The sequence below is a fragment of the Hyla sarda genome, chromosome 4 (genome assembly GCF_029499605.1).
Source record: "Hyla sarda isolate aHylSar1 chromosome 4, aHylSar1.hap1, whole genome shotgun sequence".
Classification (NCBI taxonomy): domain Eukaryota; kingdom Metazoa; phylum Chordata; class Amphibia; order Anura; family Hylidae; genus Hyla; species Hyla sarda.
Genome location: NC_079192.1, coordinates 103,341,917 through 103,367,506, shown reverse-complemented (window position 1 = coordinate 103,367,506; position 25,590 = coordinate 103,341,917). Strand labels below are relative to the sequence as shown.

Sequence of the window (25,590 nt, the reverse complement as noted above, 5' to 3'; positions counted from 1 at the left end):
ATGAACTTTTGGATGCCCGCTACCCTAAACCTTGCATTACTTATCCTGTTCTGATCTACATCTAAACCCTATATTAATTGAGAAATCCGGAATATAAAAATTGTCCCTAATACTGTCGGCAGTAAAAAAAAATAAAGATGTACATACCTTCCCCCCGCTCCCCCGGGGCCTGCGGTAACCGGCTCCGGTCTCCGCCACGATCCTCTTCCTGGTTGCCGGTGGTCGGAGAGTTTTACTGTGCTCAGCCAATCACCAGCCGCAGTGAAGTCCCGACTCAGCCGGCGATAGCCTATCGCCGGCCGAGTCGGGACTTCACTGCGGCTGGTGATTGGCTGAGCGCAGTATGATTCTCCAACCATCGGCAACCAGGAAGAGGATCGCAGCGGAGACCGGAGCCGGTTACCAGAGGCAGGTATGTACATCTTTATTTTTTTACTGCCGGCAGTATGGGGGACAATTTTTATATTCCGGAGTTCTCCTTTAAATGGTTTCCATTCAACAGCAGGAAATCCGTGATTTCTACAAATGAAATCTAGGAAAACATAGGCCTTACTGCAAAAAGTACTACATCAAGAAAGTGTAGTGAGGAGGAACTATTGGGATGGAATTACACATGTAGATTTTTGAGCCAGAGCAGATTGAACAGAAAAGGGGATAAAGATATACAAATATAAAGGAAAGATCTTTATTTCTCTTTTCTGCTTGATTCGCACTCTGGCTGTAGCTTTAAAACTGCATCAATAACAGTTCTGGGTACAGCTCTAGTTTACCTGCTGATTTCATATACTTTAAACCTATAAAGTGGTACTTACAGGGAGCCATATCTCCATTATTTCTGGGATTTATGTCCAACTCTGTCTGCCTTCCTCTGGTTCCTGTTGCATTTTCCATATCGTAGATCTCTTTCAAACAGAGCCTGGGGTTAAAAGCAAAGTACATTTTGCCTTGCTTGATGGTGAGGTTGTGCTTCGACCAGTCCCACAGCTGCTGCAGATTATTGTTGTCCAGAACATAAAAGGCATAAGACCTATGTAATACAGGATGGAAAATACACACTTAAATATCATCAATGAAAATGGTGTAGAAAACATCCTAAAGAATTCATGACATGACTTTCTAAGTACCCTTCCAGTTGCTATCCAGCACTGTAAAAGGCAAATTGTTGAGGGATATGTGATATCTTTTTTTTGTGTGTTTCTTCTTTTGTATATTTAATACAGAATAAAGTTTCATTATTACAGCAATTTAAAAAAACGTAATGCAAAAACACAGTTTGGTCGGTCGCCATCTGAATGGAGTCGACCTCTGGTTACATGCTCAGTGTGTGCCACCACTAACGTAGGGATAATATTCATAAAAATTAGTTCTCAATTCTGGACAACCGCTACTTGTTGGAAGAGATAAGACGACAAAGTGTGGCCAACAGTGATGAACTTAAATGATCGAGCAATAGTTCATGTTACCCATCCACACGTCTGATCAACCTATGTGAAGGCTCTGTAGAAGAGTGACGATCACCGAGACTGGCATCATTATCAGGGCAGTGCCAGCCTGTAACTGATTCTTTATTCCTATGAAAATACATTTCTAACAAGCTATGCATTTTATAACTCAAATATAGTACTTTGAAGCCAGTTTGAGTATGTATATTTGTATTAACTCCACAGCCCTGATTTTAGGGACACACCAAAGCATATCTCCAAAAAGTGTGTATATGCCTCCAGTTTGTCCTTTTTCTCCTTTCTACCTACAGCTGAAATGGTCGGATTCAGGAGAGCTAGGAAAGAAGAGTTTGTCTTGGCTGAGGTATGTGTGAGAAAACGTTTCATGAAAGCTCCAAGTTCCGATTAGTTATACTCTTTAACCTGTGTGAACGTGCTGTATACTCTAAAAATAAAGCTGGTTCAGAAGAGCTGCTCCACCAAAACACAAGGGAAGAGCCTGAACATCAGGTCATCATCACTAACCAGCATGACTATCGGCATAAAGGCTATAGAAGAAAAATTGTATTCAGAAATAGAGGTTATTTATCATAGTTCTGCTTATACTGAAAGGTTAGAACAACATTTTCCAACATATATATATATATATATATATATATATATATATATATTACATTGTAACATTCCCTCTTTCAAGATCTATGCTTGCTGTTATTTATTGGCAACCTTTTTGATTCTTTCCAGTAGGGATCGACCGATTATCGGTTTGGGCGATATTATCGTCCGATATTCACGATTTCGGACATTATCGGCAATTACCTTGCCAATATGCCGATAATGCCCCCTCGCCAGAGACCACTGCCGCCACTGCCCCATTGCCTCCACCATCGCCGGTTTTAGAATTACCTGTTTCCGGGGTTCGCACTACTTCTGGCTCCTGCGTTGTCCTGCGCGCCACAATGATGAGTGACGTCCTCAACGTGACTTCACAGTCAGTGCGCACAGTGACAGCTCAGGACGCCGCCGGAGCCAGAAGTAGCGAGGACCCCGGGAACAGGTAATTATAAAACTGGGGATGGGGGAGGCAATGGGGCAGCGGCGGTGGTTGGACTAGGGAGGACCCCTGGACAGGTAGGGGGAGAGAAGCGGGCAGTGGCGGCGATCTCTGGCCCCGCAAAGGACGCTGCAGTTCATTGATTTAAAGCGCCCACTGTAAATCATTGATCTGCAGAGGCTTCTGCGGGGCCGGGTGGTGGGTGGGGGATAGGGGGGAAATAGGCGATAACTTATACCGGAATATCGGTATAAGTTATCGGCTATCGTCCTGAAAAGTCACAGATTATCGGTATCTGCCCTAAAAAAAAAAAAAAAACGATATCGGTCGATCCCTACTTTCCAGGAAATAAGGGCCCATCCTAATCATGGCTTGGCATAGGACAGTCATCATAACACAGTAAGTCTGTGTGATTACATCATTCCTCCTAAAGGGGTATCCCTATCTCCAAAAGTTATCCAAGGGAAAGGGGATAACAAGCTGATCTATTGGGGATATACTGTTGGACCGTATGAGAATGAAGGGAAATTGTTCCCCACCATAAAAATTAAGCTCACTAAGCCAGTGGTCCATTAATTCTTGGGGACAATTTTCCTCTGTTCTCAGGATCAGTGGGGGGTCCTAGTGGTCAGATCTCCACAGAGGAGGTTGGTATACCCTATTCTGTGTATATGGGATAATCTTTGGTGATTGTAATTGCTCTTTAAACTTGCAGGTTGAATAACTTTACAGTAAGACCCAAAGGTCATTCAACTTGTCTGTAACTGTCTGTAATGAGACAGTCCAGAGTCTGATTCCAGACTTCTCTGGGGAATCTGAACACTTGGACACTAAAAGACTAAATGAATCAATGGGCGATTCATTAGATTCCTGTAGATTTGCTCAACTCTATCTGCAAGCTTTTAGGGTACAAAAGATACCTCTGGGTATTGTTCATATTAAACTGTGCTCTCTTATTATTAGGTTCTGTCCACATTGGTGTAAAAGCATTAGTTTTTACAGGATCCACTGAAAATCAGTGTCTAACAATGGCCTATTAGATCATCCTGACCAACAAAAATCAGTACAAACCTGATGAAAAAAGAGCAAAAGTGAATAGAATCGTATTTGGTCACCTGTCCATAAAAGGGACACTGCGGAGTTGGAAAGGGTGCAGAGACGCGCGACTAAACTAATATGGGGCATGGAACATCTTAGCTATGAGGAGCGATTAAAGGAGTTACAATTGTTTAGTCTTGAGAAGAGACGTTTAAGGGGGGATATGATAAACGTATATAAGTATATTAATGGCCCATACAAAAAATATGGAGAAAAACTGTTCCAGGTTAAACCCCCCCAAAGGACGAGGGGGCACTCCCTCCGTCTGGAGAAAAAAAAGTTTAGTCTCAAGGGGCGACACGCCTTCTTTACCGTGAGGACTGTGAATTTATGGAACGGTCTACCTCAGGAACTGGTCACAGCAGGAACAACTAACAGCTTTAAAACAGGATTAGATACATTCCTGGAACAAAATAAGATTAATGCTTATGAAGAAATATAAAATCTCATCCCTTCCCCAATATCGCGCCACACCCCTACCCCTTAATTCCCTGGTTGAACTTGATGGACATATGTCTTTTTTCAACCGTACTAACTATGTAACTATGTAACTATGTAACATTCATGCAACCAGTAAAGCATAGAACCTTCAGGAGCAGAATAAAATACACAGGACACAACAAATCTATAATGCGGTTCAATATTTTATGTAGTTATTTTACAAGTTAAAAACACTTTAGGATGAGTTATAAATTCCTCACACACTAACAGAAGCCTCTGCAAAAAAGGAAAGAAGGGAATAAAAATGTTTGGGATGCCAGGAATTCACAGCACTTGAAATTTCACCCAAGCAGGTCAGATAAACTGCGGGAGACACAGATTTCCCAGGGCCTAAAAAATACTACATGCCCCTCACACAGGAGCCCCCGTTTCTCATGCCCCTCACACAGGAGCCCCCGTTTCTCATGCCCCTCACACAGGAGCCCCCCGTTTCTCATGCCCAGCTCTTCGTGGGAGAGAACAGGTTGCTTCTGTGACTCAGAGTGAAAGGATAAAACTAGTGGAATATGTCCAAACACTGGAATTCCTGGGCTCAAAAAAAGAAGCAGAGATTCACCTATTCCTGGCATCAGTCAAATACCATGTGGGGCCCAGGAAGGTTTAGCTGTGCTGATCTCTTCAAGTTGTTATGTGAATTACAGTTCGGAAGAAGCGCCCTAGATGCTGCTCTTAAAGTTAACTCAACACTTTTTAAATAGTCTGTCACTTAGGCCAGTTTCCTGTGAGCGTATCACATGTGCACTTTTGCATCCATGTTACAGATACAAGTTTCAACCTGGCCGCATTTGAGGTGACCCAAATTGACAGCTGTCGTCTCGAGTCATCAGGCCTGCAGTGCAGCCGAGACTTGCATCGATAATTGGGATGCAAAAAATGTGCATGCAATGCGCTTGTGTCAAAACACCCTATGCAGGAACAGTCTAGGAGAAAATGCACTTGAAGTCTTGCAGAGTGCAGCTAGCGCTGCTAGAGATGCACCACATCAACTGGTGCCAGAAAGTTAAACAGATTTGTAAATTATTTATATAAAACATTCTTAATCCTTCCAGTACTTATTAGCGGCTGCATACTACAGAGGAAATACTTTTCTTTTGGGATTTCTCTTCTGTCTGACCACAGTGCTCTCTGCAGACACCTCTATCTATTTTAGGAACTGTCCAGAGCAGCATATGTTTGCTATGGGGATTTGTTCCTGCTCTGGACAGTTCCAAAAATGGACAGAGGTGTCAGCAGAGAGCACTGTGGTCAGACAGAAAAGAAATCCAAAAAGTAAAGAACTTCCTCTGTAGTATACAGCCGCTAATAGGTACTGGAAGGATTAAGATTCTTTAATAGAAGAAATTTACAAATCTGTTTAACTTTCTGGCACCAGTTGATTTACAAAACCCCCAAAAAAAAAATGCAAAAAACTTTTCCCCCAGAGCACCCCCTTTAAAAGGGGTTACCCAGGAATGGAGAAACAGAGCTACTTTCTTCTAAAAACAGCACCACACCTGTCCACAGGTTTGCATTGCAATGCATACCTGGATAACCCATTTGAACTTCCCTCATCATAGCCAAGATTAAAAGTTCCCTATAATAGATGGTAAAAGAATATTCATCAAATTAAAGGGACACTCACCCATCAGTTTGGTTCTCTCCATTGATGTAACGTAGGTTTTTCAGGAAAGAGAGAGACAACAATGCATGGGAGTGGCGGATTTTAACATAACCAGTCACAGTCTCGATCAGGCCCAAGAAATTCTCCAGCTCTGCAGCAATATTTTCTAAAATTAAACATGCAGACAGACCATAAGAACCCATTAGTATGTAGCAACAAATGTGTTGAAAATTTAAAACAAATTAAGAAAACTATTCCTGTGGATTACTCAATTGCAAAGACAGCAGTCTATGCTAAGGATTTTAAAGCACTAATTTACTCCACAAAGCTGTATCTAAACCCGCAACAAGTATGGCCCCCAAAAGCCCCCAACAAGTATGTGGCGATTGCCGCTGCCAAAGTTGACCCCTGGTGGTCTAGTGGGGTGGATTGCCCCTGGCAGTGCAATCGTGGGGGGGAGATCCACTGTGGAGGTATCTCCTCATTCATGGATGCCCTGTGGATCTGCATTGGACTAGCCTTAACCAAAAGAGCACAGATCACACAGATCAATGTAGTTCTATAGTACTGGATTGATCTGTATGAGGAATCTAATGATTCCTTCTTAAAGTCTCCTAAGGGGATTAATAAAGTGTTTAAAACAAACAAACAAACAAACAAAAAACCACACACACATTAAGGAGAAGTCTCGTGGTAAAAAAAAAATGATCCCCTATCCACAGGCAACCCCCTCCTTCCTCCAAAAAAGCTTCTGTATGGAGCCCAAGCTTTCCCCCAGAGCAACGCGCCATGCCCCCTGTCTGAAGCAGGGTCCCCCACGCCCCTCCATATAGCTCTATGGGAGACCCAAAAATAGCCGAAAAGCTCTCCTATAGTCCCAGTGGTGGATAGGGGATACGTTTTTTACCATGCCCCTTCCCGTAGGCTTGCATTGAGGGGCGGAGGGTGACGTCACACGGGGGCGGAGGCGTGACGTCACACGTCGCCGGCCTTGTAGTCGTCTGTAATCAGACCGAACACGCTCCGGGGACTGATTACAAACGGGGTGCCGCGTGCATCAAGATCCCAGGGGTCCCCAGCAGCAGGACTCCCGTGATCAGGCATCTTATCCCCTATCCTTTGGATAGGGGACAAGATGTCTGAGCACTGGAGAACCCCTTTAACCCCTTCCATATTAAAAGTTCACATCACCTGCCCTTTTCCTATTTTCCATACAGAAAACATAATAAACAAACGCATTTGGTATTGGCGCATGCGTAATTGTCCAAACTATTGAAATATAACATTATATATCCTGTTCGGTCAATGGCGTTAACATATTAAAAATTCTGTGGTTTAGTATTTTTGTAACATCATATCCCAGAAAAAAAATGTAGTAAAAAGAGATCAAAAAGTCAGCTCAATACCGCAATGGTAACAATACAAACAGCAGATTACAGCACAAACAATGAGCCTTCTCACATCCCAGTATACAGAAAACAAAAAAATTTATAGGGATCAGAAAATAGCACAAAAAAAAATATTGAAAAAAATTCTAAAAAGTTTAGACTTTTTGGAAAAAAAAAATGGTATTGCTGTAATCAGAGAGACCTTAAGTATCAAGATAACATGTAAGTCTAACTACAAGGTGAATGGCATAAAAAAGTAAAAAACCCAAATTTGCAGAATTACATTTTTTTTTCTCAATTTCACCTAACTATTATTTTTTGTTTTTGTTTTGGAGCATACGTTATGGAAAAATGAAAGATGCCATTACAAAGAACAATTGGTCCTGCAAAATACAAGCCCTCATATGGGTCTGTAGATGGAAAAATAGGAGTTATGGCTATTATGGGGCGAGGAGGAAAAAACGAAAGTGCAAAAACTAAATAAATCTATATATCTATAAAACTCAATGTGTGTATGTGTATATGTGTATGTATGTGTGCATGTGTGTATGTTCTAGCATCACGTCCAAACGGCTAAAGATATTAACATGAAACTTGGCACACATGTTACTTATATGTCAACAAAAAACATAGGATAGGTGATTTAACCCTTACTCCCCCCCATTTGCCAGGGTAGGGGTTTTAGTTTAAAGTCCCATACAAGTCTATGGGAAATATATGTTACTGCATAACTTAATAACAGCATGAGATATTTCAATAATACCCGGTCACAAGTTACTTATATATCCACTTAAAATATAGAATAGTTAATTTAACACTTAACTACCCCCATTCGTGAGGGTCGGGGTTTTTGTTTAAAGTCCCATGCAAATCTATGGGAAATGTATGTTCCCACATAACTTCCGTACGGCTGGAGATATTTCAATAAAACCTGGTACACATATTACTTATATGTCAAATAAAAATATATGATACCGTAGTTAAATTAGCCCTTACCTACACCCTTATATAAAAGATGAGTTTTTGTTTCAAGTCCCATGCAAGTATATGGGACTTCCAGTACCTTACTCCACAAGCTCCGCATCTCCTGGTGAATGTGTCCCATTTCACAAAGACATGTCCACTTTTAAAGCCCCACTCCTTTTATTCTCTACCCTTTTTGTGCATTGGTCTGGCTTGCAAAATCACGCCCAGTCCCACAAAGCCAAGTCCCCTTTCTATTTTCAGCTTCATCACAAATTCAGTCGGCACATGGGGTCGGGACATGGGGTCTTTCTCCTTTGTTGATTTTTCTCCCCAACAAGGATTAGGAAGGAAAAAGCGGGCAAAGCCGGGTACTCAGCTAGTAGTTAATGAAGATGTTTGTGTACCAGGACAAGTGGATTGTCATAAGGGACAAGTAGATTGTGCTCAATTTGAGTCCCTTGGACAAGTTTCTTTTTTATTTATTTTTTTTCCAGACCCCTGATTCTGGTATGGATTATTTTATTATACAGATCTAGAGTTGTAGTTTAGTATTAATTCCACAGGAGAGAACTAAGACAATCTTTTTACATCCCATAATCAATGTTTTTAAATGTATTATATAGATCAGCAAAAAGACACACCTTACCAGTGAGACCTTTTTCGATATCACATATAAAGATATTAAACAAAATTGGTCCCAGTACAGATCCCTGAGGTCCGCACCAGTAACAATTTACACTGAATAAAGCAGAAATACGTTCTATGAATCAATCTGGGCACAGGTTTTAATTCCTTAAAATCAGAATATCTGGCTAACATGCAGTAAAGAGAATGTGATTCATTACATACCACTGTCAGAGAATTGACAGGTACAGCACTGGAGTGGGATGCTCTTAAGCTCCCATTCATAACTTCTTCATGTATCCGTCTAAGTTTCCAAGAATACTCCACATGGGTGCCAGTAACAAGTCGTGAGCTTTCAGCAACCTCTCTCTTGGCACAGCCAGCACTACTGGTTGCAGTCTTGTATTGCATGAGTTATCAGAGATTCCCCCTTGAATCCGACATCTGCTATTACCATTTCTGCATCCTGGTCCGGACCAAGCTACAGGAACTTTCATGTGAACAAGGAGATACACGCAGCCAAATACATCTGACTCTCAGCCAAAAGGTAACTGGTTCAATGAGGTGCAATAAAGGTGCAGGAACAAGGCTGCCTTTGTTTTATAGATTATTAGCAATGTCCAACAAATATGAAACATCTGCTGATATTCTGTTATGGCAACAGTTTGTATGGGAGACGATAGAATTCTATGGAAGACATTCCAGAATTAGGATGGCAACCAACTCTTTTCTTTAAAAAGAAAAATTCTGGCTCAAAGAGCTCACAATCCGGGAGGTCAATTAGAGATGACAAAAGTAGTGTTAGGATGTAGTTTACATGTCATTGACTAGTAATTTAAAGCCTGCTAAATAGAGGCCCCTCATCTGAAGCACAGGGAGAGGGGGCTGCTACAGGACTTTGTTACCCAAAGATAGAAAACCGGCTTCGCTCCATTCACTTCAAAGCAACGGAGCTGCAATACTACACACAACCTGAAAATTGTTGTTGAAAATTTTTTCTTTAAGAAATTAGCTTCTTTTTATTTTTTATTCTTGGATAGCCACTTTACGCTAAGTCTCCATACTAGGGATCGACCGATTATCGGTTTGGCCGATATTATCGGACGATAATCAAGATTTTGGGCATTATCTGTATCGGCAATTACCTTGCCGACAAGCCGATAATGCCCCGCACCGCGACCGCTTATTAGGGACCGACCGATTATCGGTATCGGCCCTAAAAAAACTATATCGGTCGATCCCTAATTATTTTTTATTGGCGTTTTTTGGCGTTCTTGAGTCAAAGCCGGAAGTGTGTTCAAAAGGAACAGGAAATATAAAGGGAGGACTTACACTTTTCCTGCCTACTAGATCCACTTCAGACTTTGAAAGACTGTCACTGCAGTTTTTGAGCCAAAGAATTCCCCCCCCAAAAAAAACTGTGTGGAAACTTAGCCTTTACCTGTTAAGCCCTTGCATCCTGGTACATAAGTTACAAGGGGGTACCTGTCGCTGATCGGGCCGATGCCCGGTATTAAAGGTTGATCGCAGCATCTGAAAGAAGATACCCACAGCTCAACGAGGCCGAGGCCCTGACCTGCCCTGCCTCCTCGCCGTCCAATCAGTGACCTGATGCTTCCGGCCAGCCATGACAGGCTGAGCAGCAGAGCACCGATAACACTGATCAATGCTGTGCTATGGCATAGCATTGAACAGTGTATGCAATCCACGGATTGCATGTAACAGTCCTCTATGCACCGCCGTGTGCATAAATGTCTGAACTATTAACATATAAGGTTAGTTAAACCACACGGTCAATGGCGTACACGAACAAAATTGCGCTTTTTTTGGTCACTTCGTATACAATAAAAACGTTAATAAAAAGCGATCAAAAAGTCCCATAAAAAATAAAATAAAAATGGTACTAATAAGAACTACAGCTCAGGGCGCACAAAATGAGCTCTTATATAGCCCATATACAGAAAAAAAAAACTAAAAACTAATAGGGGTCAGAAGAGGACATTATTAAGTACAAAACAGTCTTGGTCCTTTAGGGGTTAAGGAACAGGCCAATTTTATTTTTGCATTTTTTCCTCCTTACCTTCTAAAAATCATAACTCTTATATTTTCATCCACAGACCCATATGAGGGCTTGTTTTTTGCATCACCAATTTTTCTTTGCAATGACATCACTCATTTTACCATAAAATGAATGGCGCAACCAAAAATATATTATTTATGTGGGGAAGTTGAAAAGAAAACCGCAATTTAGCAAATTTTGGAAGGTTTTGTTTTCACGCTGTACACTTTACTATTTATAGCAATCATTTGAATGTGAATACTGTTCAGTGCCACGCATAGGGCATAGCACTAATCCATGTTATCTGATCTTCTGCTCTGGTCTGCTCCATCTCAGACCAGAGCAGAAGACCCCTGGAGATTGCCGGAGGCAAGTGAGGGGACCTGTGGCCGCCATGTCAGATGAGCAGATCCCTGCAGCAGCGCTGCGGACGATCCGATCATACATTTTAAGTGCTGCACTGCTGCAGATGCCGTGATCTCTATTGATCACGGCATCTGAGGGGGTTAATGGCGGACATCAGCGCAATCGCTGATGTCTGCCATTTTCCGGCGGGTACCTGGCTGCTGATCGCAGCCGGGACATGCCGCGCATGACGTGAGCACCTGTCCGATACTTGCGGTCATGTCCATGACGTAAACGTATGTCATGGTGCACTAAAAGTACCACCGCACCGTGACGTACATTTACGTCAATTGTCGTTAAGGAGTTAAGTTTACAAATTTTGGTGCATGTACTAAAATAAAAGCTACATAAATTGGGTATGCTTTTAATTGTATGGACCTACAGAAAGATGATAAGGTGTTATTTTTACCGTACAGTGCACTGTGTAGAAACGGAAGCCCCCATAATTACAAAATGGCTTTTTTTTTTCAATTTCACCCAACAATTTTTTTTTGTTTCGCAGTAGATTTTGTTAGAAGGATAGGAGGAAAGAACTAAAGTGCAAAAACAAAAATTGGTCTGGTCCTTAAGGCCAAAATGGGCTTGGTCCTTAAGGGGTTAAAGGGAATCTGTCGTCATCAGTATTACCTGCACTATCCTGTTGGCATAGGTTTATGATACTTATTCCATGCCTTCGGTAATCGCTGATCTTCAGTATATGCAAATGTGGAGCTTGTGCACCAGGGACTTGGGAACACCCCTTGTGCACCAAGTTCAACATGTGCATATACCAAAACCGGAGGCATGAAATGGTAAGTATAATTTTCATCATTGTCATCTGTAGTAGAAGCCTGTAGAACAGGTTAGTGCAGGTGATGCTGATGACAGATTACCTATAAGGACATTCACAGAGCTGTCCCTAAACAACTCGTGTGTTGTCTTGGCTGTGTGCTTAGGGCAATTGCCTTCTTGGAAGGTGAATTTTTGGCCCAGTCCGAGGTCCAGAGCACTCTGGATCAGGTTTTGATTAGGAATATCTTTACTCCATTTAGCTTTCCCTTAAAGGGAATGTCATCAAATAATTTTTTCCCATTTTTTTAATATTTGTAAATATTTTTACATTTTTTTTTTTTTACTTGTCACATGTCACAAAATATGAAAAATTTAATAACTTTTCATATCTCCCACTGTTGACCAGCAGAGGGAGCTTTCATTAGGAATCTGGTGAAAGCAAGGAATTTTTAAATGGAGTGCTGCAAATCTGGCCTCGCTCATCTTCCTTCCTCTTCTGTCTATGTGCAAAAGGAGGGGGGGAGGGGGTTTTGTAGATTTTTCAATTCCACTGTCACCATTTTGTTGGAGATATTGTGGTGCCCCTCCCCCATTTTCTCTGCCGGCTATTTATTTCCCCCCGGTTGCTCCATTGAGAGGCCAGTGCTTCTCAAGGACTTTAAGAAAATGGTGCTGGCTCCCCCTTTCATTTCACCTAGCCTGTGCTATCCACATATGCAGTAAGCAGTCCATGCTTTTCTATGAGACACTCAGTCTTAAAGGTGTTCTCCGGTGCTTAGACATCTTATCCGCCCCTCAATGCAAGCCTATGGGAGGGGGCGTGACAGCTATTACACGTCACACGCCGCCGGCCCTGTGGTCGCCGGTAATCAGACCCGGAGCGAACATGCTCCGGGGACGGATTACAAACGGGGTGCCGCGTGCAAGATCACAGGGGTCCCCAGCGGCGGGACTCCCGCGATCAGGCATCTTATCCCCTATCCTTTGGATAGGGGGGTAAGATGTCTAAGCACCGGAGAACCCCTTTAACTTTATTATGCCCTGTGCTGCCATAAAGCAACTGTTTAAGTGTTGTGAAGTGACAACAAGAGGCTACAGTAATGGCAGCCCCCAGTACAATCTTACTTTATAAATAACATTAAAATGACTTTGTCCTTAAAACTAGATCCATAAATGGAATGCTTTATTTTAATAGAACAGTCAGTCTTTTTTTTTTTATTGCAAAGGCTCCCAGAGCATCAATTTAAAGTGGTACTCCTGTGGAAAACTTTTTTTTTTTTTTAAATCAACTGGTGCCAGAAAGTGAAACAGATTTGTAAATTACTTCTATTACAAAATCTTAATCCTTCCAGTACTTATTAGCTGCTGAATACTACAGAGGAAATGGTTTTCTTTTTGGAACACAGAGCTCTCTGCTGACATCATGACCACAGTGCTCTCTGCTGACATCTCTGTCCATTTTAAGAACTGCCCAGAGCAGGAGAAAAACACCATAGCAAAGATATTCTGCTCTGGTCAGTTCCTAAAATGGACAGAGATGTCAGCAGAGAGCACTGTTGTCATTATGTCAGCAGAGAGCTCTGTGTTCCAAAAAGAAAACCATTTCCTCTGTAGTATACAGACTCTAAAAAGTACAGGAAGGGTTAAGATTGTTTAATAGAAGTAATTTACAAATCTGTTTGACTTTCTGGCACGAGTTGATTTAAAAAAATAAAATAAAATAAAAAAATAAAAAGTTTTCCACAGGAGTATCCCTTTAAGTGTAGTAATAGCAGAGGGTTTGAATACTTATATCTGTAAATTTTAAGTTTTTCTTCTTTTAATACATTTGATTTTCTGAATGTGTTTCTATCCACATGGCTAGCATGAAAAGATTATCTTGCTGACACTGAGCTGGCTTCCAGGCCATCGGGAGCAGCTGTGCTGAGGAGGGCAGCAGGACTGGATCCAAAGACATCACTGGACACTAGCTGTTTCCGCAGGTGCGAGATCCTACTGCTTTGTTATTTTGTGTGTTGCAGCCAGCACATTCCAGCTGCCACCTGGGACGGAGCCCTGTAACCACATGTAAATACACACACCAAGCAACTACACTGCTCTCTATAGGGCAATGGCATGCTGATCCTGTGTGACTGGGGAACACCAAAGACAAAAAGAAGAGCAAAAACAAACCATTACCAAGGGAAATAGAACTGTGAATGTACTTAAATCATGATCTCAAAGAGCAACCCCACTTGTTTATTTGCTGATCCATAGGGTAGAATCACCAGTGCAAATAAAGTTAACTTCTTGTGCATTATTATTTTACAAATGCTGATTGCAAAAATAAGCCACACGTTCTAGATACTCACGGCCCTTGCGGATGTTGAGCAGAAGGTTTCCTTTCAGCACGGTGCACCCTTCTAGCATCTGGGCAGAGGTGACAGAGTCAATAGTTTTTTCATCTGAGTAACAGATTTTAGGACAGAGACCATCACAAGGACTACAGAACATGCTGCCAAGGGGGGGGAAAAATAAACAAGTCTTAAAATCTGACAATAGAAAATAAAAACATTTCTGAATGTAAATTATTATGATTTACACATTACAGATAGTAAACAACCAAACCAAAAGTTGTATTTAGGGTATAAAGGATGACTTAGATCCACTTCCGTAACAATCTAGGGCTAGAACCAGGGAGATGTTGCCAATGATTAAATGGTTCATGAAAAATATTAAAAGGGGTACTCCAGAGGACAAAAAATGTATACAAATAAACTGGTGCCAGAAAGCTATACAGCTTTTTACAGAAATACTTCTATTTAAAAATCTTAAATGGGCACTATCAGAACCCAAACTTTTTATTGTTATTACTGATGAAAATTAATGACTTTTTGTAATATGATTGTTTAAATGTTGTAAATATTTTATAAGGAAAATGGCTCCTTAAAATTCCACCATTAGGAGGTCCCCATACCTCTTGGGACACTAACAAGCCCTGCAGAAGCATCAAGCTTGTCCACCAGTCATGGACAAGAGAGAGTTGACTCATGGACAAGAGAGAGTTGACTCATGGACAAGAGAGAGTTGACTCATGGACAAGAGAGAGTTGACTCATGGACAAAAGAGAGTTGACTCATGGACAAAAGAGAGTTGACTCATGGACAAAAGAGAGTTGACTCATGGACAAAAGAGAGATGACTCATGGACAAAAGAGAGATGACTCATGGACAAGAGAGATGACTCATGGACAAGAGAGATGACTCATGGACAAGAGAGATGACTCATGGACAAGAGAGATGACTCATGGACAAGAGAGATGACTCATGGACAAGAGAGATGACTCATGGACAAGAGAGATGACTCATGGACAAGAGAGATGACTCATGGACAAGAGAGATGACTCATGGACAAGAGAGATGACTCATGGACAAGAGAGATGACTCATGGACAAGAGAGATGACTCATGGACAAGAGAGATGACTCATGGACAAGGCTGCATGAGCAGACACACCAATCCCCTCCCACCACCACAAGAAGAAGGGACACGACCCCCCTTCCCCAGAGAGGATTTCTAACACTGTGAGCTTATGAAACGAGGGATTCTTATAAACATAAGTGATCAAGGCCTAAAAATCAGGAGCACAATGTGCCAAAAGGCAGAAGTGGACCCAGCTTAAAGGGGTAATATCAAGAAATGTGTTCTATTTCTCCTTTTCAGCTCAATCCACTTCTTCATTTTGCAAATTTTTTTTTCTTGCTGTAGAAAATCTGCAACACATGTTTCAGCCCCTTAGGCTACTTTCACATTGCCGCTGAGCTCCGCTGAAGGGAGTTCTGTTACAAAATGACGGGAGTTGAGCGAAGAAAAAATTACTTATGTCCGGCATTTTTTCTCCAATAAACTTCTACAAAGTAACGGACACCCAACAGACAATATGCAAAGTAAATGGGATCCGGGGGTGCCACTTGTGCTCCAACCTGCTCAGGGTCCGTTAAGAGCAAAAAATAAATACATTTAAAAAATTCTATTTTATTTCAGGACATGTTTAAGAGCCCCAATAAAGCCATATTGGCATATTGTCATCCCATTTAAAAAATTATAAATAATAGGAACAAAGGGCCAATCTTCCACTGCAGGTTTGATTTTTGCATGGTATCATTTCTATCTATGTTTTCTCACAAAATAGTACAATAGAACAATTTATTTTATATATATATGCACCATTGTGTTTAAAGGGAAACTAACAGCAGGTTCCCTTGCACTAAACCCCAAATACAACAGGGTTATAGTGTGGGTAAACGGGATTACAATAAGGGATCACTTACCCGGATCCGGTGTCCAGTATATACGGTATTAGTCAGCATTGCTAATCTGGAAATGGCCGGTAGAGATGAGCGAACTTACAGTAAATTCGATTCGTCACGAACTTCTCGGCTCGGCAGTTGATGGCTTATCCTGCATAAATTAGTTCAGCTTTCAGGTGCTCCCGTGGGTTGGAAAAGGTGGATACAGTCCTAGGAGCCTCTTTTATAGGACTGTATCCACCTTTTCCAGCCCACCGGAGCACCTGAAAGCTGAACTAATTTATGCAGGATAAGTCTTCAACTGCCGAGCCGAGTAGTTCGTGAAGAATCGAATTTACTGTAAGTTCGCTCATCTCTAATGGCTGGCTTTGTGCAATGGAGGACGGACTCCGTATATCCAGCATCCCTGCCTCTATCCCCTCTGCAATGCCTGCATATGCCTGTCCTCTTTGCACGCACATGGGCAAAGCGAGTCCATGAATATTCACAAGGTGGGCAGACAATGCTGCCTAATACTCCCTATATCTCCGGAACCAGATTACGTATCTGGGTAAGTGATACCTCATTGTTATCCGGTTTATGTGCACTATAACCTTGCTTAATGGGTTTAGTGTAAGTGAACCTTTTGTCCATCTCCCTTTAAGTTTCCTAACATACAGTATCTTAGCTTGCAGTCCAAGAATAGGCTACAACTCTATGGCACGTTGCATATGACCCGTAGCTCCAAAGAATAAAGCTAGCAGATCTAAGCCAAGATAACATCCTTATATACATCAATACCCCCATAAATTAAACTATTCATTCCAGGTGCCATGAATATAAAAAAATAAAAAAAATTCTGAAAACATTTTTGGTTACCTTCCATTGATAATGTATCCAGACGGACATTCATATACGCATTCACCGTTGTGGATGATAAAGGGATTTAAGCCAGTATACGTGTGCAGGCTGGCACAGTCTTCTAAAGAGATACAGCGCCATCCCTCAAAGCTGTAGGTGTTCTCAGGGCATCTGGGGACACATCTGCCCTCATAGTAAAAATGTTGGCAGGCCACACAAGCACTGTCGTTGTTTGGAGCATTGCAGCTTCCCAGGCATTCTGGATGGCAGCACTCGTTCTGGTTGGAGCAAGCAAGTTTCCCGCACTCACTGGGGCACACTGCAAAGACAAGAGCAATAGAATAGATTAGACAAAAAACAACTAGATTTCTTTCCTCCAAAGTTATTTTTCTATTTACAAGTTATATTGCAATTCCAGTTACTGAAAAACTATTGCAAGACTAACTGGATTATATCATATTGATGGACATTTATCAATCGGGTTAAGTCAGGCTTTCTTTACTATAATTGTCGCAAAATTGTTGCAACTGCGACTACGTGTGTTTTCATGCGACAATTTGCATGAAGAACAAGAAAAGCAAGAAAATTCTAACTTGCTTACGTAGTAAATTTTTAAAAATGGATTTGCTTTAGTCGGGTATTTATCAACTGCGCAAAAAAAAAAAGTCGCAACAAGGTTAAAAATTGACTAAATTTACTCCAGCTCAAACATGGAGCAGAAAAAGCTACTACCAAAGTAAAAAAGGAAAAATTGCTTACGTGAAAAAATTATCAACATGCTGAAACCAGTTGATAAATAAGTCGCACATAAGCAAAAAAAAAAGTAAGGAAAAAATTACTAAAAAAAAGAATATATAAGCAAACATTGATAAATGTCCCTGATAGTGTCTGTATACAAGACAACTTTTACCTTAACTCCTGTCTGGTCCATAGTAAAAGCTTACATTAAAGGGGTACTCCAGTGAAAACCTTTTTTCTTTTAAATCAACTGGTGACAGAAAGTTAAACATATTTGTAAATTACTTCTATTAAAAAATCTTAATCCTTCCCGTACTTATTAGCTGCTGAATACTACAGTGGAAATGCTTTTCTTTTTGGAATGCTCTCTGATGACATCACGAGCACAGTTCTCTCTGCTGACGTTATTATAATAATAATAATAACGCTTTATTTATTGTTGTCCTTAGTGGGATTTGAACCCAAGTCCCCAGCACTGCAAGGCAGCAGTGCTAACCACTGAGCCACCATGCTGCCCTTAGCATACATCTGCTGTGCATGGTTGTTAAAATGGACAGAGATGTCAGCAGAGAGCACTGTGTTCGTGATGTCACCAGTGTTTCAAAAAGAAAGGAATTTCCTCTGTAGCATTCAGCAGCTAATAAGTACTGGAAGGATTAAGATTTTTTTTAATAGAAGTAATTTACAAATATGTTTAACTTTCTGCCACCAGTTGATTTAAAAGAAAAAAGGTTTTCACCGGAGTACCCCTTTAAGTAGGAGAAGATACAACAGGAATGTTTGTGCGTTCCAAAATAAATACAAGAAATATCATGAATTACTTCACAGACACAGACTAGGAGTAGAAATAGACAACCTGGTCAATCTTGTTTGCCCTTTTATTACTGATTTTTTTTATCTTTTGTTTACCAACGGCGTCTGCTGGATTTTAGTAAAATAATATTCTCATATTGCTTCTGATTTTAGATTGTGCCATGGATCTACACCATGCATACGCTGCAGATTTGCTCATGGTTCTATACACAAGTTGTACAAGCAATGTCTTGGTATGCGCTGCCGCTACTTGTTCTGGCGATACCTGACCCCTCAGGAGCAGTGGGGGTTCCAGTAGTTCCAGTCCAGCACAAGCTATTTGGAGAGAACTTTAGATCTTGGAATAAACTTTTTAAGTCTCTTGAGCTTTACAGTGGTCCCTCAAGTTACAATATTAATTGGTTCTGGGACGACGATTGTATGTTGAAACCATTGTATGTTGAGACCAGAACTCTATGGAAACCTGGTAATTGGTTCTGAAGCCCCAAAATGCCATCCAAAAATAGGAAAAAGTGAGGATTAATGAAAAATAAGTAGATAACTAATATAGATAAAGCAAATCCTTACATATAAAAGTAGGAAATATCTGCTGGGAGCTGTAAATCACTGTCTATTTCAGTGTTTCCCAAGCAGGGAGCCTCCAGCTGTTGCAAAACTACAACTCCCAGCATGCCCGGACAGCCAAAGGCTGTCCGGGCATGCTGGGAGTTGTAGTTTTGCAACAGCTGGGGGCGCCCTGCTTGGGAAACACTGGTCTATGTAGAGGACAGGAGCTTCTTCGGGGTCCTGTACAGTACATGGAATGTCCTAAAAAAAAAGTAACATGGAGCCGCCCTCACCTGGTGTCCAAAGGAGCAGGTAACCCTGGTACAGGTAAAGTGTACAGAACATGCAATACCTCCCTGTACTGTAGGTGGAGATACCAGACATCAGTCAGTGCATACGCTTCAGTAATACAGGTGTTTTACCAGTAAATTGCCCATTCTGATTGGTCGGTTCTTCCAGCCATTGACACGTATCGCAGATCTGGACTGTCTGTACATTTTATGTTGAGTCTGGTTTCAACTTACAATGGTCCAGAAAAGACCATTGTATGTTGAAACTGTATGTCGAGGCCATTGTAAGTTGAGGGATAACTGTACTGCATTTTTATTAATCGCAAAAGCAAAGGATCAGAGATATGTTGAAATCCAACATGCCCCATCACTATTTCCTCAAAACATCTCTTGTCGAAGGATGATGGGGAGACCCTCTATACACAAGACTGTCTTGTGTATGGGCAGCTTTAGGCTCACATTTGGAAAGTGATGGTGAGATCTACTAAAAGCGGTCTAGTGCAGTGGTCACAACGTGCGGATCTCCAGATGTTGCAAAACTACAACTCCCAGCATGCCCGGACAGCCGTTGGCTGTCCGGGCATGCTGGGAGTTGTAGTTTTGCAACATCTGGAGGGCCGCAGGTTGAAGACCACTGGTCTAGTGAGTGCCTTGTACATAAGATACCGATTCCATCATATGTTGCATAACTTCTTATCATACATTAACAACTCTGCATTCTTTATAAAGAGAAGTGATGGCACAATCTGCAGCTGTATCCACTTCCAAAACGCAGCTTTATAACAAATCCCCCTTCCTTACAGAGGGTCAACAGGGCCTCCTGACTGCCCCATCAACCCCAGCAAATCTCTCTACCTTTTTACTAGAAGTGTGTGGAGAAGAAGTCTTGTATGCCTTCTCTATAAACTGTAAAACTTGAGCAATATAATCACTTCTGTCCCATAGACTCGCATTCACTAAGCAGCAGGAGTGGAAAATCTACAGATTAACACAGATCTACTGCTGAACACATGGCTTGCACGACCACTAAAGCACATACTTTCTGTAGGCAAAAGTCATCATAGCTAATAAAGGACAGATGAGAACACAAATGTGAGGCACGGATGGGCCCCAATGTTATTTGTATAAGGTAAAAGAGGGTACAAGTAGAATCACCTCTCAGCAGGTCTTCAGTATGTACCAACCAACAATGTATTAGAGTCTTAAAGGGGTACTCCACTGTAGGGATGGGCGGTATACCAGTTCATAATACATTTTTTTGGCTGTACGATATGAATTCTCCCCCATACCGCAATACCGGTTGGGCCGCTCCCCCTCGGGAATGTATTATCAGCCTAGCGCAGCGCTGTCCCCACATCGGGGAACTAATCCTATGTTACCCGCCAGCACTGTTCTGCCCCCCCAATTAATGATCAGCCCAGCGGGGTACTACTCACATATGTCAAGCACTGTCCTCCTCCTCTTTGTTGGGGGCTGCCGGGCGCTGGAACTCACTGTACGCCACTGGTCTCCAACCTGCGGACCTCCAGCTGTTGCAAAACTACAACTCCCAGCATGCCCGGACAGCCGTTGGCTGTCCGGGCATGCTGGGAGTTGTAGTTTTGCAACAGCTGGAGGTACGCAGGTTGGAGACCACTGCTGTACGCTGTATCCCTATGCCCGGGCTGCAAAAGATACAGAAAATAAACTTTTAACTCGCCCACCTCGGCCGCACGCTGGGGACGGAGGAGGAAAGCCGTCAGCCTATCACCGGCCATATCGATGCCCCGCCCCGGCCAGTGATAGGCTGAGCCCACTATCTTGTAAGAAGCCGGCTTCTTACTGCAACGCCCCCTCAATGCCAGTCTATGGGAGGGGGCGTGATGGCCATCACGCCGCCTCCCATAGACTTGCATTGAGGCACGTGGCTGACCCCCGCAGCGCGAAAACAGTGTTCAGAACATTTACATCCGAACGCCGGCCAGTGGAGTATCCCTTTAAGAATCCTTGATCCTCTGCTCATTTCAACATGAAAGCTCTATTTTAGGACCATCAAACCTGGATTCCCCCTATTCCACTAACCAAACAACCCAACAGTGATCTGAGTATTGAAGACAGAAAACTTACATTAAAAAATCTAAAACCAGGCTCATGGCTGTGTTCACACATTCAGGTTTTTAACTGGACTGCAATTATTGAATTCAGGGCCAGTAACAGACACTGGAGGACACATATAAAAAAGGAAAAGTTGACCCTTCACCCTTTTACTGATCTATTCCTGGCTTTGTATTTAATAACATTTAAAAACCTGAACATGTGAACATTCCCTTAAGGGGTTGCCCCCCTATTGAAGACGTATACCCTGTCCTCAATATAGGTGTAGAATCACAGTAGCCTCAACCCATAAACCCGAGAACAGGGTCTGCAGTCAGGGTTAGATCCTCCAAATAGCAGTAATGTGTGTGCACCACTGCTCTGTTCCTTTTCTGTGGGTAGGGGATGACTTAATGGTGGGACAACTTCTTTAGACCCTATGCCCAGATTTAAGCCTTTTGCTGCCACAGCACAGTCTTTACATCTTTGTCACACACAAATAAAACCTCCAGAAAAAAAGAAACGCATCTCATACTAGCCAAACCAGAGTCTCCTCCAACAGCTGTTTTGTGGTTCTTGCCATCATTAGTACTGAGCAGGGTACGGCTGGCTAGAAACTAACAGTGCCTATTTACGTAGGTGAGGGCAAACAACACTCTTCCATAAGGGAATACCCCCTCCTCAGTGAACTGCAAGCAAGTGAGCCCAGGAACGGAGAGGAAACCAGAGAAAAGTTGATAGAAGAAAAGGATTCAAGCAAAAGGAGTTGACCTGGAACAAGGCTGGGTAAGTATGCAGGTTTGTTTTTTCACTGCAGAAATTCGACCTTTGGAATTCCACTTGCAGCAGTGTCCCATTGTTTTCACACTGCTGTCCTTGACTGTCCGTCTGTCTGAAAACGTCAGTCAGGCATTTTTTTTTGTACCTTTAAAGGCTTGCATTGAGGGGGCGGAGCGTGACGTCACATAGGGGCGGAGCAGTGACGTCACAATACTCCGGCCCCATGATCGGCAGTCATCAGACCCGAAGGGAACACGCTCCGGGGGCGAATGGTAACAGGGTGTTGAGTGAAAGATCACAGGGGTCCCCAGCTGCGGGACCCCCTGCGATCAGGCATCTTATCCCCTATCCTTTGGATAGGGGATAAGATGTCTTAGCGCCAGAGTATCCCCCTTTAAAGGCAGTTATCGGGACGGGGCACAATGGGCAACTACGGTTCCCGATGAATCCAATTGACTATAATGGGGTTCGTTGAGTGCAGTCGTTTTTAAATGGGAGTAGCGGGAGGAAAAGACAGTGGATGTAGTAATTTTTCTCCGGCTATTGCAACCTCATTTTTTTTAACGCCAGCTAATTACCGGGTCACAACGGCAGTGTGAAAGAAGTCTAACATTGAGAAAAGATACCCTAAAGGCTCTATACGGGAGACGTGACCGTAACCAGTGTTCATTCCAGAAATGAAGTATCTAGTTCTTCCTACTGCACATTGGTGATTGTTTGGCAGATATCACTGGAAAACAAGGTTTGTGTTAGTGAATAGGGGTTAAAGTGCAAAGTCATCAGCTTTTCAGAGAGAAAAAGTGATTTTACTCTTCCAGGCCTAGGACATGGACATATAAAAGTCCACGATGAAGGCATCATGCGTATCTTTCGCCATATGACTGACACCAATGCATCAATTGACATAATACTTGCAGTGCTAACAATTGCACCCTAGTGTATTGTTTGTCAGCAATGGTATGAACACTTTGTTAGTGTAAGGCTACATTCTCACTGCCGGTTGTCTCCGACAGTGTGAAGCCCGTTATTTTCAGATCGTGAATAGTGGGCAAAAAAAAAAGTAGTGCTTGCGCCGTCTTTTTCTCCCGCTATTCTCTCCGAAAATAACGGAGCCTGACTCCATTGACTATAATTGGGTCCATCGGGTCCATTCTTGCCCGTCAAAATCACGGCCGTCAAAGCAGCAAAAAAAAAAAAAAAAAAATAGTTTGACGGCAGTTATTACCGGGGCATAACGGCAGTGTGAAAGGGGCCTAACAAGGGTTATCCAAGCACAAAACTACTGTTCCCTACAGGAAAAATAACACAATTAACCTTAATAGTTTTTCAGTATAGTTTTTCCTTTTCAGTACGTTTTCTAACATTTCCAAAATAGATTTTCACAGTCAAAATATATGATACTGAGCATTGAAGGGGAAAAGTTGAATTTAATTGAATTTAAGAAAAGGCTGCAACATACAATATTAACAAATCAAAGGGTCTAAAGACATGCTCCAAAACCATAAACAATAGATTGGACTGACTCCTCTAGGAGAGTTTTCTAAGCATGCTCTGTGTCCGGTGCAAAGGTCATTGGGGGAGATTTATCAAAACCTGTCCAGAGGAAAAGTTGCTGAGTTGCCCATAGCAACCAATCAGATCGCTTCTTTCATTTTTCATTTTTTTTTTTAAATAAAAGATGCAATCTGATTGGTTGCTATGGGCAACTCAGTAGCTTCTCCTCTGTGCAGGCATTGATAAATCTTCCCCATTGTGCAGGAAGAAGAGGAGGTGGGTTCTGATGTTCACGTACTGTGAATGGCCAGATCTTCTCTATATACTGGAGTTATTTTTCTCTGTCCCTGTCTGATCACAGTGAGGAGACTGCTGACAAGCGACCTGTAGAGAACAGGAAGGGTCTGCTTATTATTAGGCCTAGTGGCCAGAATGAAAACTGCAAGGTTTCAGGATTATTTCATAACATAGCTGGTAGAAACAAATATTGTTTTACAAAAACAATATCTAAACAATGAGTTGTTGTCTGATAACACATTCCCTTTAGGCTTGCCATAGGAAAAAAATAGCTGTCACCCAAGTAAGTGTCTGCAACCACAATTGGCAAACCCCAATCCCTTGCATATTATATCAACAGAGTGCAAAAGAAACAGATTGACATGCCTGATGTCCTTCATCTTCCATGGAAAAAATGGTCTTCTACCAGTCACTCCTTGTTTACGAGACATGACATTGGATGTGCCTAGCAGGGTTAAAAAAATATGAGATTCTACCTTTTTCTCACACATAATTGCCAAAAGACTGACTGTCCACGGCCTCGCTTACATTTTTCCATGAAAAGATCCTTATTATTTGTCAGACAAAGCATCCAAACCTATTTTGAGCAAAATTCATATTTTTACGATCCATCTTTCACTTGTGTGAACATGTAACTTGTGAGAAGTATCCGTTCCTGTTTGTATATACCTTATAAGCGTAAAAGTGCCACTGCCCTTCTATGACTAACAAGAGAGGAATTGAGGGTGCTGAATATTCTATATTTATAACTCATCCTGACTGTGCTTATGGCCTATTTCCACTCCTGCTTACTGTACACAGAGCTATTTGAGGCATTGTACGCTGCCTGAACAGCGTAGATGGATTTCCTAACAAGGCAGGTCTGTGTCCCTCAGGAACAAACCTCAAGCTGTCTGGTGCAGAGGGAGAGAGGGCCAAAATCAGAGGGGAGAGGCCCCCTGCCCTGCGGTTTTGGCAGATATTCTAAAAACTGGCGTTGGTTACAAGTTTTGGGCAATTACACGCCTAGCTGGTGTTAGACGTGTGTCAGTGCTCCTGACACAGTGGGCAAGCTCATAGCAGTCACCGGTTGGAAGCTTTGCTCAGGGAGGGTAATGGTAGCACACGCCACAGGATTTCACGTGTCTCGAAGGCTCCCAGAGAACTGAAATGATTCTGTGTTCCCAGGATGTGAAGTTTTTTTTTAACAGGGAAATCGACAGAAAAACACGTTTCCAAGCAATATAATTTGAAAGTGGCCTAAAATACAATGTCAATGGGCTTTCCTTAAGCAAGCACAAGCATCTTTGTCCTTATACTTGGCAATTAATTTGGCTCGAATTTGCTTGGATTGGGACCTCCATTTCACACAATCCTCAGATGGAAGCATTGCTACAAGTAAAGGCTCGCTCCGTACATATGAAGTCCAACTGAACCTGCCCGGCAGTGCACAATGCTGCTACATCTGATGCATGGGGCCTTACTGTCAGGATATTATTTGGACTGCTAAATGAGTGGACAAATACTTCCAGCACATCTGAGTAG

The 25,590-nt window shown here is 42.1% G+C and overlaps 1 protein-coding gene across 3 annotated transcripts in view; it reads right to left on the bottom strand.

The window, feature by feature from the left end:
- Positions 1-25,590, bottom strand: part of IGF1R (insulin like growth factor 1 receptor) — a 205,326-nt gene that overhangs the window by 44,526 nt on the left and 135,210 nt on the right. For all 3 annotated transcript variants that reach the window (XM_056571842.1, XM_056571843.1, XM_056571845.1), the window contains 4 exons: positions 17,054-17,354; positions 14,260-14,402; positions 5,717-5,861; positions 813-1,027 (listed from right to left, as the gene is read on the bottom strand). In XM_056571842.1, the coding sequence (XP_056427817.1) occupies positions 813-1,027; positions 5,717-5,861; positions 14,260-14,402; positions 17,054-17,354 (804 nt within the window). The remainder of the gene's footprint in view (positions 1-812; positions 1,028-5,716; positions 5,862-14,259; positions 14,403-17,053; positions 17,355-25,590) is intronic.